The sequence below is a fragment of the Hypanus sabinus genome, chromosome 15, assembly GCF_030144855.1.
Source record: "Hypanus sabinus isolate sHypSab1 chromosome 15, sHypSab1.hap1, whole genome shotgun sequence".
NCBI lineage: Eukaryota > Metazoa > Chordata > Chondrichthyes > Myliobatiformes > Dasyatidae > Hypanus > Hypanus sabinus.
In genome coordinates this window covers 87,441,987-87,456,036 of record NC_082720.1, presented here as the reverse complement: position 1 = coordinate 87,456,036, position 14,050 = coordinate 87,441,987, and the positions used below count along the sequence as shown (strand labels likewise).

At 47.2% G+C, this 14,050-nt stretch overlaps 1 protein-coding gene across 2 annotated transcripts in view; it reads right to left on the bottom strand.

The window, feature by feature from the left end:
• Positions 1-11,573, bottom strand: part of cd74b (CD74 molecule, major histocompatibility complex, class II invariant chain b) — a 29,127-nt gene extending 17,554 nt beyond the window's left edge. The window contains exon 1 of one of the 2 annotated variants that reach the window (XM_059990682.1): positions 11,371-11,573. In XM_059990682.1, coding sequence (XP_059846665.1) covers positions 11,371-11,483 — 113 coding nt within the window. In that variant the 5' untranslated portion in view covers positions 11,484-11,573. The remainder of the gene's footprint in view (positions 1-11,370) is intronic. The other variant, XM_059990683.1, reaches the window with a different exon arrangement.
• Positions 11,574-14,050: the final 2,477 nt, after the last annotated feature.

The following is a 14,050-nucleotide window of genomic DNA, read 5'->3' as shown; positions in this document are numbered from 1 at the left end:
GTCCACTCTCGTACGGGTCAGTGCTGTTCTGTCCTCACTCTCATACGGGTCAGTGCTGTTCTGTCCTCACTCTCGTACGGGTCAGTGCTGTTCTGTCCACTCTCGTACGGGTCAGTGCTGTTCTGTCCTCACTCTCGTACGGGTCAGTGCTGTTCTGTCCTCACTCTCGTACGGGTTAGTGCTGTTCTGTCCTCACTCTCGTACGGGTCAGTGTTGTTCTATCCACTCTCGTACGGGTCAGTGCTGTTCTGTCCTCACTCTCGTACGGGTCAGTGCTGTTCTGTCCTCACTCTCGTACGGGTCAGTGCTGTTCTGTCCTCACTCTCGTACAGGTCAGTGTTGTTCTATCCACTCTCGTACGGGTCAGTGCTGTTCTGTCCTCACTCTCGTACGGGTCAGTGCTGTTCTGTCCTCACTCTCGTACGGGTCAGTGCTGTTCTGTCCTCACTCTCGTACGGGTCAGTGTTGTTCTATCCACTCTCGTACGGGTCAGTGTTGTTCTATCCTCACTCTCGTACGGGTCAGTGCTGTTCTGTCCACTCTCGTACGGGTCAGTGCTGTTCTGTCCTCACTCTCGTACGGGTCAGTGCTGTTCTGTCCACTCTCGTACGGGTCAGTGCTGTTCTGTCCTCACTCTCGTACGGGTCAGTGCTGTTCTGTCCTCACTCTCGTACGGGTCAGTGCTATTCTGTCCACTCTCGTACGGGTCAGTGCTGTTCTGTCCACTCTCGTACGGGTCAGTGCTGTTCTGTCCTCACTCTCGTACGGGTCAGTGCTGTTCTGTCCTCACTCTCGTACGGGTCAGTGCTATTCTGTCCACTCTCGTACGGGTCAGAATGCTGGCACATGACAGAAAGCGATTTTGCTAAGCTGTCGTCATTCTCCACCATGAGTCTCCGGAAGGTCCTCCATATTTTCTGGCCAAGAAAGATCTGCAACCAACCCTACTCCTTCAGTGTCAGCAAGAGGACATGGCCACAGTCATCATGAGGAAATGTTGGCGATGTATTGGGCACGTGAAGAGAAGACAGGCCGACTCCCTCATCGCTTCATTAGGCTCCTCAATGGTTGGAGATCAAAGACAACCTGCCACCACAGCACAGAGGTAGAAATGAGGACCCTGAACCTCAGCTGGGGCACAATAGAGAAGATGGAAAGAACAGACAGACGCAAGACCTTCATTGCAACCCTCAATGCCAGCAGCATAACGGGCAGTAAGTATATAACTCCATTTGTGGAATTACCCAATCCCATTGTATCTGTCCTATTAACTCCCACAACATTCTGTCCCTCTCCGACAGACTCGATGACAGAGTCTACCCCGCTGTTATCAGAACGAGTTCTCATACACTAAACATGAACTCTTGGTCTCTCAATCTACCTCGTTGTGGCTATTGCATCTTTTGTATCTACCTGCACTGCACATTCTCTGTGACTCCAATACTTTATTCCATTCCCCACCCCCCCTTCTCCATTGGGCCCTAATCTAAGAAAGGATGTGCTGCCATTGGAGAGAGACCAGAGGAGATTTATAAGAATGAAACAGCTAATGCATGAGGACCGCTTGATATCTCTGGGCCTGTACTCTCTGGAGTTTAGAAGAACGAGAGGTGGGGGGTTCTCATTGAAATCTATCAAATATCGAAATGCCTTTGGGTGTCAGGGTGGAGATGCATCTCTACCAAAGGAGGTGTGAGGCGCTCCTTGCCTGCACTGGCCTGCAGGTCACCTTGGGCAAGGTGTAGCACCTGCATAGCGCCCCCACCCCCAATCAGGGTCAGGTGAAACCATGGAAGCAGTGGTGGACCACTGACACCAGGCAATCTCTGGAATACTGGGCTCGCTCACCCGTCTTGTAAAGGCACTGCCCAGAAAAAGACAATGGTAGGCCACTTCTGTATAAAAATTTGCCAAGAACAATTATAGTCATAGATCACCTGTGTCGTACAACACGGCACGTAATGATGGTGATGAGATAGAGTGAATGTTTTCTTTGGTGGGGGGTCTAAGAACAGAGAGTGTGGCCTCAAAATAGAGGGACATCCCTTTAGAACAGAGATGAGGAGGAATTTATTTTACCAGAGGGTGGGGAATCTGGAATTCATTGCCATAGGCAGCTGTAGAGGCCAAGTCATTGGGTGTATTTGAAACAGAGGTTGGTTGTTTCTTGATTAGTCAGAGTGTCAAAGATTACGGGGGGGGGGGGGAGGCAGTGAACGGGATTAAGAGGGATGCTAGCGCAGACTCGATGGGCTGAATGGATGTGCCAGTGAGAACCGCTCCGTACAGATGTGCTCAATGGTGGGGAGGGCCGTATCCGCTACTTTTTGTAATTCAAAGGCATTGCTGTTTCTATACCAGGCTGTGATACACCCTGTCGATATACTCTCCATTACACAGCTATATAAGTTTGTTAATTTTTTAGATTTCATGTCGAATCTTTGCAAATTCCAAAGGAAGTAGAGGTGTTGCAATGCTTCCTTACGTGCCAGGCCCAGGACAGGTCTCTCGAAATGTTAACACTGATGAGGAATTTAAAGCTGCTGATCCTCTCCACCAATGTGGTGGCAACTCGATGCATAAAAGCATGCAGACATGGTCAAGAGGTTCAGCTGTTCCCAACAAACAGCAGAAACAGGAGAAAGGGTGACCTAAGTGGAATAATTGCCGGTGCCAGACAGGGTGGTTTGAGTATCTCAGAAACTGCTGATCTCCTGGGATTTTCACACATGAGAGTATATGAAATGCCTTGTAAATGAGAGAGATCAGAGGAGAATGGCCAGACTGGTTCAAGCTGACAGTAGCTCAAATAACCTCACATTACAACAGTGGTGTGCAGAAGAGCATCTCTGAACACACAACACGTCGACCTTGAAGTGGACGGGCTACAGCGGCAGAAGACCATGAATGTACGCTCAGCGGCCACTGTATTGGATACAGGAGGTACCACCCAACTTCCAGCGCTGTCTGTGTACGTTTTGCATGTTCTGCTTCTCGGCATGTGCTTTTGCCACACGCTCCACTTTCCTCCTGCATCCCAGAGCAGTGCAGGTCGAGTCAAGAGTTGAGAGCTGGAATATTGGGACTTTGAGATTGATGGAAAGGTAACGATTGACAGAGAGGAAGAGACTGACACAGAGTAAGAGAGAGAGAGAGAGAGAGGCAGAGACAGGGAGAAAAATAACAGGTGATTGTCCTGGAAGACTCCCTGATTTAGAGAAGGGAGTTTCCTAATGAGATCAGTTGTCAATTAATATTGGATTATAACAGGGGGAATTTCCCTGAAACTGTTCAGGAAAAATTCCATTGGCTGGCAAGACAAATAATAATGAAGGGAACTTCCAATTAGCTTAAAAAACCCTTGCTAACTTCTCTCTGTCCAAGGTCTCAGTTCCCCACCAAATGGGGAACCCATCCCACCCCTCACCAGCTACAGCACCCACCTTTCAAAATGAGTGTCAGTTCCCCACCAGATGGGGAACCCATCCCACCCCTCACCAGCTACAGCACCCACCTTTCAAAGGAATTAGAGGGAGGAAGGCAACGTGCTAAAGAGAGAGATTTAAAATTAGTTTATTTATCACACACCGTGAGTTGTATTGCTTGTCAACAACCAGCACGGTCCGAGGATGTGCTGGGGGCAGCCTGCAAGTGGTGCTATAGCATGCCCACAACGTACTGACCCGACCCAGTACATCTTTGGGGTGTGGGAGGAAACCGGAGCACCCGGAGGAAATGAACACGCTCACAGGGAGTATGTACAAACTCATTACAGACCGGGGGTGGAATTGAATCCCGGACACTGGCACTGTAATAGTGCTACACTGTGACTCTGAGTGTCCCTACCTTGGCTGGGAGTCAACAGCAGCACTAATCGCAAATTAATCCTGAGGTAGGGCTTCGACCCAAAACATCAAAAGTTCTTTCCCCCACAGAAGCTGCTCAACCTGGCATAGATCAGTGTTATAGACACTCATTCCACCGAGATGTAACACTGAGCGTCATAGGAAGTCATTCCTACCTGTGGCCATCAAACTTTACAATTCCTCCCTCGGAGTGTCAGACACCCTGAGCCAATAGGCTGGTCCTGGACTTACTTCCACTTGGCATGATTAACTTATTATTACTTAATTATTTATGGTTTTATATTGCTATATTTCTTCACTATTCTTGGTTGGTGTGGCTGCAACGAAACCCAATTTCCCTCGGGATCACTAAGCTATGTCTGTCTGTCTGTCTAGACACCCAAAGACTTTTTCCCAGAGCAGAAATGGCAAATATTAGGGGGCATCATTTTAAGGTAATTAGAGGAAAGTATAGGGGTGGGTGTGTGGAACACCCTGCCAGGGGTGTGGTAGAGGCAGATACGTTAGGGACATTTAAGAAACTGTTAAATTGGCACATGGAGGGCTATGTGGGAGGGAAGAGTTAGATTGACCTTAGAGTAGGCTAAAAGGTCAGCACAACATCATGGACTTGCTATACTGTTCAGTGTTCTGTGCACTGAGGTACCGTGAAAATCTTGTCTTGCATACTGTGCAAGTTCAGATTATTACCCCATGCATTGAGGTAGAACAAGTTCAATGCCTTATGCTCCATGTCCTATGAAATGGAGATTAAACCAGTGTCTTAGATCAGGTAACTGTATGGGGAATAATCTACACACCAGACCCCAGAATGGTGAAATCAGAAAGTCGATCAAAGTCAAAAACTGGTCTTTCTCTTTTCTCATGGATCATCAGTGACCTCTGGTAGACGGTGTGTGTTGGTACAGTGAGTCACCCATGATAGTAACAGACCCTTCTGCCCATTGTCTTCATGCTGGCCACCCATCTACCTTCATTCCACTTTCCAGTGCTCTACCAATAATCTATGATAGGACTTTTCAAGTGAAATACACATTTTACAATTAACAATGACCAATTAACCTACTAGCTGGTACACGTTTGGACTGTGGGAGGAAACTGGAGCACCCGGAGGAAACTCACGCATTCCACGGGGAGGACGTACAAACTCCTTAGAGAGGATGCCAGGATTGAAATCCGAAGTCCGATGCCCCAAGCTGTATTAACACCAGACTGTGCTGCTGTGGTGAAACGTTGTGTGAGACACAAGAGGTACAGAATTCTTATTATGTTAGCTTGCTCAGTTTGCCTTCTTTTGCAAAATTCTTTTGCACATTTTGCACATTGAAAGGTTGTTTGTCAATCTTTTGTTGGTAAACTTTTTCATAACATCTGTTGTATTCCTTAATTTTCCTGTAAATGCCTGAAAGAAAATGAATCTCGAGGTTGTACATGGCGATATACACATACTTGGATAACAAATTTACCTTGACTTTGAGAAGCCTGACGTCCCACACCACCAGGCTCAGGAATGGCTACTTTGCCAGAATGAATCAGGTTCACAAATTGACCTGCACATCCCTCACCCTCCCTCAGAACACCAGAGACGACCTCTTCCACTCCCATCCACTGTGATGTTTTTGCGCTGTCATTTTCTTCTCTCTTCACTGTCTCGGATAACTTGGTGGAGCAGCGGTTAGTGCGGGGCGTCTGGAGTTCAATTGTCCTGAAGAAGTTTTACGTCCTTCCCATGAGCATGTGAGATTCCTCCCACAGTCCAAGGAGTACCGGATAGTAGGTTAATTGGCCATTGTACATTGCCCTGTGGGTTAAATCGGTGATTCGCTGGGCAGTGAGTCTCATTGGACCAGAAGAGCCTGTTCCACACTGTATCTTTAAATAAATAAATAATTTGTGCTTCATTTCTATTCTGTGTGTTGTTTGTACCTACTTGCCTGTGGCACTGTAGAAAGAATGTGTTTCATTGTACTTGTACCTCTCTGTACTTTGGAACATGGCAATAAACTCAACTTCACTTTCGAACACCCTCTGTTATGGGGAAAAAGTCTTCCTCAGATCCCCTCTAACTCAAATACTCTTCACCTCAAACTCCTGACTCTTCCGCTGAGAGGCAAGTCTCTAATGTCTATACTACATTGGGTTACAATATAAATCAACATTTTTCTTAGAGTTTAACTTCCTTTAAACATAAGATGTTCAAAGGTCAACGTAAATTTATTATCAAAGTACGTAGATGTCATCATATACAACCCTGAGATTCTTTGTCTTGTGGGGATTTACAGCAGAACAAAAAATATGTTAGAATTAATGAAAAAATATACACTGTGAAATAGAGAGAAAGAGAAAGTGGGAGAAAGAGGAAGAGGGAGAAAGAGAAAGAGAGAGTGAAAGAGAAAGAGAGAGAAATAGAAAGAGATGGAGAAAGAGAGAGAAAGACAAAGAAAGAGAAAGATACAGAGAAAGAAAGAAACAGTGAAAGAGAAAGAGAGAAATAGAAAGAGATGGAAAAAGAGAGAGCAAGACAAAGAAAGAGAAAAAGGAGTGAAAGCAAAAGAGAGAAAGAGAAAGAGAGTCAGGGCAGACATAGAATATAGAAATTTTACAGGTATTTCAGCCCACAATGTTGTAACCTACTCTAGAAACTGCCCAGAACAAGACAGAGAGAGTAAGTGAGTGAACACGGGAGCCTGATGGTTCAGTAGTATAGACCAGGAGGAGCTTCTGTACCAGAGACTGCTGAGTCTGTCGAATTTGTTGCCGCAGGTGATCGTGTAGGCCGAATATTGGGTATACTTAAAGCAGAAGGCTGATAGGTCCCTGATTGGTCAGGGCTTACGGAGAGAAGGCAGGAGACTGGGGCTGAGAGGGAAAATGGATCAGCCATGATGAAATGACAGAGCAGTCTCAATGGGCCAAATGGCCTAATTCCGCTCCTAATCCCACTACCATCAGGCAGTGGGGAGGCCCCCAGCGGAAGTCTCTCAATGCAGGGGCCTTTGGGAGTCTCTCAATGCAGGGGCCTTTGGGAGTCTGTCTTCTCCCTGTACATTGGGGACCGGGGGTGGACGGTGTTGCAAAGGGCAATACTGTGCAATAAATCCCTGAGCAGGTTCACTGATACCCCGTCCACCTGTCCATTCTGTGGTGAGGAGGGCTCATGGTATGGGAGAGGTTGCCGGCCCTGTTTGAGGGGGGCTGCTTCTCACATTCTGGCTGCACCTCAGCCCCGCGCTCCTCGTTATGGGCACTCAGTATGGAGGGGGTGGATTGATCAGAGGACATCCACATGTGCTTGTTTCTGGCCTGTCCAAGATGGCTATTTGTAGGTCTAGGCAGCAGGTTATTGAGGGCTCTGCCCCAGGCCGACTGCCTGCCCTTTTTCTGGACATTTGTCCCTAGGTGTCCTTAGGGAGGAATCTTGCAGCCATTTTGGGTTCAGTGGGGGATTTCTGTGAACAGTGGGCACCCTGGGGAATTGAGTGTATTAGAGATGGTAATAACTGCTTTTTAATTTGAATTTAGTAAGTGTGTTGTAACCCCTAACCTTTGTATGTCTTTTGTATTTTTATAAAGTTTTGTACGTTTATAAAAAGAAGGGAGGGGGAGTTTCAGTGCTTAGAACTGAACAGCCTGTGGGCACACACATGAAACGAGAGAGTGGGTCAGCAAGTTCAATCAAACAGATTTCGGAGTTTCACTCTCCTCTGCTGAAAGAATCAACTGCACCCCCAGGGAACAGTCATCTGTCAATGGGGAAGGTAAAAGGTTAGAAGATTAGCTTTACTTGTCACACGTACATTAAAACACACAGTGAAACCCACGGCCAACACAGTCTGAGGGTGTGCCCACAGGTGCAGCCACTCTGCCAGCACCAGCTTATCCACAACCAACCTTCTGGTCTTTGGACTGCACGGTCATGGGGAGAATGTACAGGCTTCTTACAAACAGCAGTGGGAATCGAACCCAGGTCACTAGCGCTATCACTATGCTAACCACTGGGTTGCCATGCCACCAGCACCATGCTCTGGATACACAAGACACTGGAACCCGGAGTGACTCTCAAAGTGCCGGAGGAACCCAGCAGGTCGGGCGGCATCTGCGGAGGGAAATGGAGAGTCAGCTTTTGGGGTCGAGAGCCTTCATCGGCATTGAAACAGCGACTAGGGGCAGCACAGTAGCATAATGCTGTTACAGCACCAGTGACTCGATTCAATTACCGTCACTGGCGGCGGGGAGTCTGTACGTTCTCTCCCTGACCGCGTGGGTTTCCTCCGGGTGCCCCGGTTTCCAAAGATGTACAGATTAGGGTTCATGAGCTGACACAGAACCGTGGTAACAGTCGCAGGCTGCCTCTAGCACATCCTCGACTGTGCTGATCATCAATGCAAATGACAATTGTCTGTGTATTTTGACAAAGTTTGTGTGAAAATAAAGTGAATCTCTTCCACCCATCAGAGATATTTAATCAGGAGTGCTAAGTAAACAGGGTCCTTAGAATTGCCAATGATCTGCCCCACTTGTCCCACAATCTCTTTGACCCCCTACCAACAGGCAGCCGGTACCACAGCATTAGGACAAAGCCTGTTCAGATGGGAAACAGCTTCTTCCCCCAGACTCAGATTATTGAACTCCCTACCACCACCCAGATCTCATCAGGTATAAACCGCCAGTAATGTTATATCGCATGTAAACCTCAGGTAGCATTCTACTGTTTACTTTTTAGCTTGTGTTGTAAATGCACCTTATGCTAACTGTCAATTTTCTGCAATATATTTTACTATTTGTTAATTTATTTGTGGTAATGTTACTTTATGTGAATGATATGTACAGTGTTGTGTTCTTTGGTCCGGAGGGTCCTTGTTTTATTTGGCAGTATACATGGGTGTGTTGAATGACAATAGATTTGAACTTTATAATCTTTCTCCCTCTCCCTCCATAGATGCTGCCTGACTTGCTGACTTCCCTATGCTCTGACAATGCAGAGCCATTCCTGAATATTTCAGAATTCCACTGCCCAGGATCAGAAAAGGCTGCAAACTCATTCGGCTCCTCCACGGGCACTCGTCTCCCCGAGGTCGCCTGAAGACACTCACTCAACGTCTCAGCAACGGCTTCTTCCCCTCCGCAATCAGGTCAATGACCACCACCTCACTACTTTCCTCTCTTTTTGCATTACTTATTTATTTTTATATCTTATAGTAATTCATAGCTTTTATTATCACGAACTGCGCTGTACTGCAGCAGCAAAACAACAAATTTCACAAGTATTCCATTCGGATTCAAACGGGCGGTACTACCCGAGCACAACAACTAACCCGGATCTGGCTGCCAGCCCAACCTAACCCTCGGATCGCCTTGTCCGTCGGAAACTTTCACTTCCCATTTCTCCCCTCAGAAACAGCCTAATTTTATCCCGCAGAATGTGAGTCAGATGGTCGCATGCATCAACGCACACAAGGCGATCTATGGTTCCCCTCCGTCTTTTTGTTATCTCAACGTGCGAGTGTGAGTGAGAGTGTGAGTGAGTGAGTGAGTGAGTTAGTGAGAGTGAGTGTGCGAGTGTGAGTGAGTGAGTGAGTGAGTGAATGAGTGAGTGAGAGTGAGTGTGCGAGTGTGAGTGAGTGAGTGAGTGAGTGAATGAGTGAGTGAGAGTGAGTGTGCAAGTGTGAGTGAGTGAGTGAGTGAGTGAATGAGTGAGTGAGAGTGAGTGTGCGAGTGTGAGTGAGTGAGTGAGTGAGTTAGTGAGAGTGAGTGTGAGTGAGTGAGTGAGTGAATGAGTGAGTGAGAGTGAGTGTGCGAGTGTGAGTGAGTGAGTGAGTGAGTTAGTGAGAGTGAGTGTGCGAGTGTGAGTGAGTGAGTGAGTGAATGAGTGAGTGAGAGTGAGTGTGCGAGTGTGAGTGAGTGAGCGAGTGTGAGTGAGTGAGTGAGTGAGTGAGAGTGAGTGAGTGAGTGAGTGAGAGTGTGCGAGTGTGAGTGAGTGAGAGTGTGCGAGTGTGAGTGAGTGAGAGTGTGCGAGTGTGAGTGAGTGAGTGAGAGTGAGTGAGTGAGTGAGTGAGAGTGTGCGAGTGTGAGTGAGTGAGAGTGTGCGAGTGTGAGTGAGTGAGCGAGTGTGAGTGAGTGAGTGAGTGAGTGAGTGAGTGAGTGAGTGAGTGAGAGTGAGTGTGCGAGTGTGAGTGAGTGAGCGAGTGTGAGTGAGTGAGTGAGTTTGAGTGTTTCATAGAGAGTACTTTTCAAGGGTTACTCGGGACCACCCACGGATGACTAGCTACCTGCATCAAAGTGAACAGAGAGCATTTAATGGGTAGTGGGAGCTTGTCCCCTATACCCCACCTCCCCCGGCTATGACAACCTTAAGGAACCTTTTCAAAGATAATACGAAAAAAAACAGAATTCTGTAAACGCTCAGCAAGATCTACGGAGAGTGAACCACGGTAAACGGTTCAGATCTGGTTCCTTCGACCCGATGACTGTTGACTATTCCTGTCTCCACAGACGCTGCCTGACCTCCTGAATGTTTATTCCCTCTCCACAGACGCTGCCTGACCTCCTGAATGTTTATTCCTGTCTCCACAGACGCTGCCTGACCTCCTGAATGTTTATTCCTGTCTCCACAGATGCTGCCTGACCTCCTGAATGTTTATTCCTGTCTCCACAGACGCTGCCTGACCTCCTGAATGTTTATTCCCTCTCCACAGACGCTGCCTGACCTGCTGAGTTCATTCAGTAACTTTTTTGTTTGCTCAGACAATGAAGAGTTGTTCCTGAATATTAAAACACCAGGTATCTCTCTTCATCCCCCCCCCCCCCCAACCATTCCTTTCCAAATTCAGAACAGTTTATAGTAATTTCCAGTACACATTGTAATGGAGAACGAAACAATTGTTACTCCAGATCAGATGCAGCACAATAAAAAACACAATAAATATAAATACATAAGATAGCTTGTATGTCCATAAAGTGACGCTAGGCAGAGGAGTGTCTGGACACAGGATGACTGACCGAAAATTATGAAGTAATGGTGGTTGAAGTGTGTGTGTGTGTGGGGGGGGGGGGGGGGGAGGGGGGGTCCTGTTTGAAGGGTCTCGACGCGAAACATCGACTCTGTATTCCTTTCCGCAGATCCTGCCTAACCTGCGCAGCGTCTCCGGCATTACCCAGCTTTCCTCTATTTTTATTTCAGATTTCCGATAAGGGTGTGGATCAACGAAATGAACACCTGCAGCTTAGACAATAAGACACAGGAGCAAATTAGACCATTCAGCCATCGAGTCTTCTCCGCCATTATCCCTCTCAACCCCATTCTTCTGCCTTCTCCCTGTAACCTGTGATGCCCCCTCTAATCAAGAGCATCTCAATCTCCAGTTTCAATCTATCCGATTACTTAGTTTCCACTGCATCCGTTTGCGTTCACCTGACTCTTGCATGATCTCCTGCAACCTGATCAAACCAGAACCCATGAAACTCCGCTTTAAACATATCCAGTGATTTGGTCGTGGGGTCTCACCTTTGGCCGGTAACCTGGCTGGGAGCCATGGATCGGACCTCCACGTCGTTGTGACTGACTATGTCCTGTTGAGAATTCCTCAGCAAAGCGTTCTGTTGTTCGTCCACAGACATGATGTCTATCCTCTGTTCGCAACAGGTCCGACTGCAGCACTGTATCTGGGCAGAGAGGAGACGGACACCAACTTTTAATCTCGACAAGGAAGTTGGAACCTGCTCGGAAAGTCCCTACCGTACTTTAACGTACATGAGCCCTACCCTGAATATATGCGCTTATGAAGTGGAGCTATTTGAAGCGGAAGTTCTTGATTAGTCAGGGCGAGCTGGAGAGGATGTTTCCTACAGTGGACCTTCAGGACCAGAGGAGACAGCCGCAGGATAGAGGGACGTCCATTTAGAATGGAGGTGATGATTTATTTCTTTAGCCAGAGGGTGGTGAATCTGTGGAATCCATTGCCACAGATGGCTGTGGCGGCCAAGTCATTGGGCATATTTAAAGTGAAGGCTGACAAATTCTTGATTAGTCAGGGTGTCAAAGGTCACGGGGAGAAGGCAAGAGACTGGGGTTGAGGGGGATAATAGATCAGCCATGATGGAATAGACTCAACGGGCCGAATGGCCTGGTCTACTCCAATGTCTTATGGCATTATGGTCCAAAGTTCTCCTAGACTCATAGAGAACTGGAACACAGCCATCATGTCTATCAAATGCCTGTCATAGACACAGGAAATTCTACAGATGCTGGAAATCCAGAACAACACGCACAAAATGCTGGAGAAATTCAGCAGGTCAGGCAGCATCAATGGAAGGAAATAAACAGTTTGAGTTTCAGGGTAAAACCCATCATCAAGATTAGAAAGGAAGGAGGAAGAAGCCAGAATAAGAAGGTGGGGGTGGAAGGAGGACAGGTTAGAAGATAATAGGTGAGACCAGGTGAGGGGGAAGGTGGGTGAGGGAGGGGGATGAAGTGAGACACTGGGAGGTGATAGGTGAGACCAGGTGAGGGGGAAGGTGGGTGGGTGAGGGAGGAGGATGAAGTGAGACACTGGGAGGTGATAGCTGGAAAAGGTAAAGAGCTTGAGAAGAAGAGAGAAAGGGAAGGAGGAGATGAACTGGGGATGTGATAGACAGGAGAGGAGAAGAGAAGGGGTTAGAGAGGGGCCAGGATGGGGAATGGAAAAGGGGGGGGTGGGAAGAAATTGTCGGAAGTTGCAGAATTCAATGTTCATGCCATTAAGCAGAAAGGAAAGGAAGAGGAAGGTGAAAAACAGGTGAGGAGAAGAGGAGGGGTGAGAAGAGAATCAAAATGGGGAATTATGTTTCCCCTCTTAGGATGGAGAAAGAGAGAATGGAGTGTCCCTCACCACATTAGTCCTTCCACACCTTGCTGATCTACTCAATCAAACATGAAAGAAAACAGCAGTGTGACATCCATGATGCTAATTAGTGTTTGGACCCATAAGAGTTATACAACATGTAAACAGGCCCATTGGCCCATCTTCACCAGGTTGGCCAAGATGCACTTACTGCATTTGGCCTTTAGCCCTCCTTCCCTCTCCAACATTATAACTGTGCCCACCTTGTCCACTTGCTCTGACACCCACCACCCTTCAGTGTGGACAACATCACTCAGCCGCTTCCACCACCTACAGAATCTCCTGTAAGGACACGGCCACTCAGTGTTATTGTATTCATAGTTTGTCTTCTTTTGCATGTTGATTCTTTGTCAGTCTTTGTTTATATATCATTTTTAATAAAATCTACCGTATTTCCTCATTTTCCTGTAAATGCCTGCAAGAAAATGAATCTCAGATTAGTATTTGGTGACATATATGTACTTTGATAATAAATTCATGTTGACTTTGACCCAGTTGAGGGGCCACTGCACAGGATCGGAAAAAGCTGCAGAAAGTTGTAAACTCAGCCAGTCCATCACGGGCACCAGCCTCCCCAACATACAGGACATCTTCAAAAGATGATGCCTCAAAAAGGCAGCATCCATCACTAAGGACCCCCATCACCCAGGACATGGCCTCTTCTCATTGCTACCATCGGGGAGGAGGTACAGGAGCCTGAAGATACACACACAATGATTCAGAAACAGCTTCTTCCCCTCCGCTAAATGGACAATGGACCCATGAAAACTACCTCACTATTTTGCTCTCTTTCTGCGCTAATTTTTCAATATTATATTGTTTATCCTAATGTATTGTATTTTTATGTCTTGTACTGTACTGCTGCCACAAAACAAGACATTTCATCACATACGTCAGTGATAATAAACCTGACTCTGACCCAGTCCCGGATTCGAATCTGGATTCTGAATGGTAATTACGTACTGATTAGCAAAGGACAAAACCAGTCAAACTGCTCGAGCAAATATTGATGCACCTTCTCAAAAATCACCTTTAACCCAGAAACTGATGACTCAGCTGCCAGAGGCCAATCAGGATCGTCTGCTTCCCGTCTCCCTCGACCATCCTAACCAATCGATTGCTTCCTTTTGGAGGGAATTGGAGCCTAAGGGTGGCCATTCCAGCAGAGATGGGTGCAGGCTGTACCACCCAACCAAGAGGACATGCTCCATCACCACAGCAGAGCTGTACTGACTACACTGGGCAGAGGGGAGGTAGCCATCCTCATAGTCAGAGAGCACACCAGCACAGAGACCAGCATTTAGC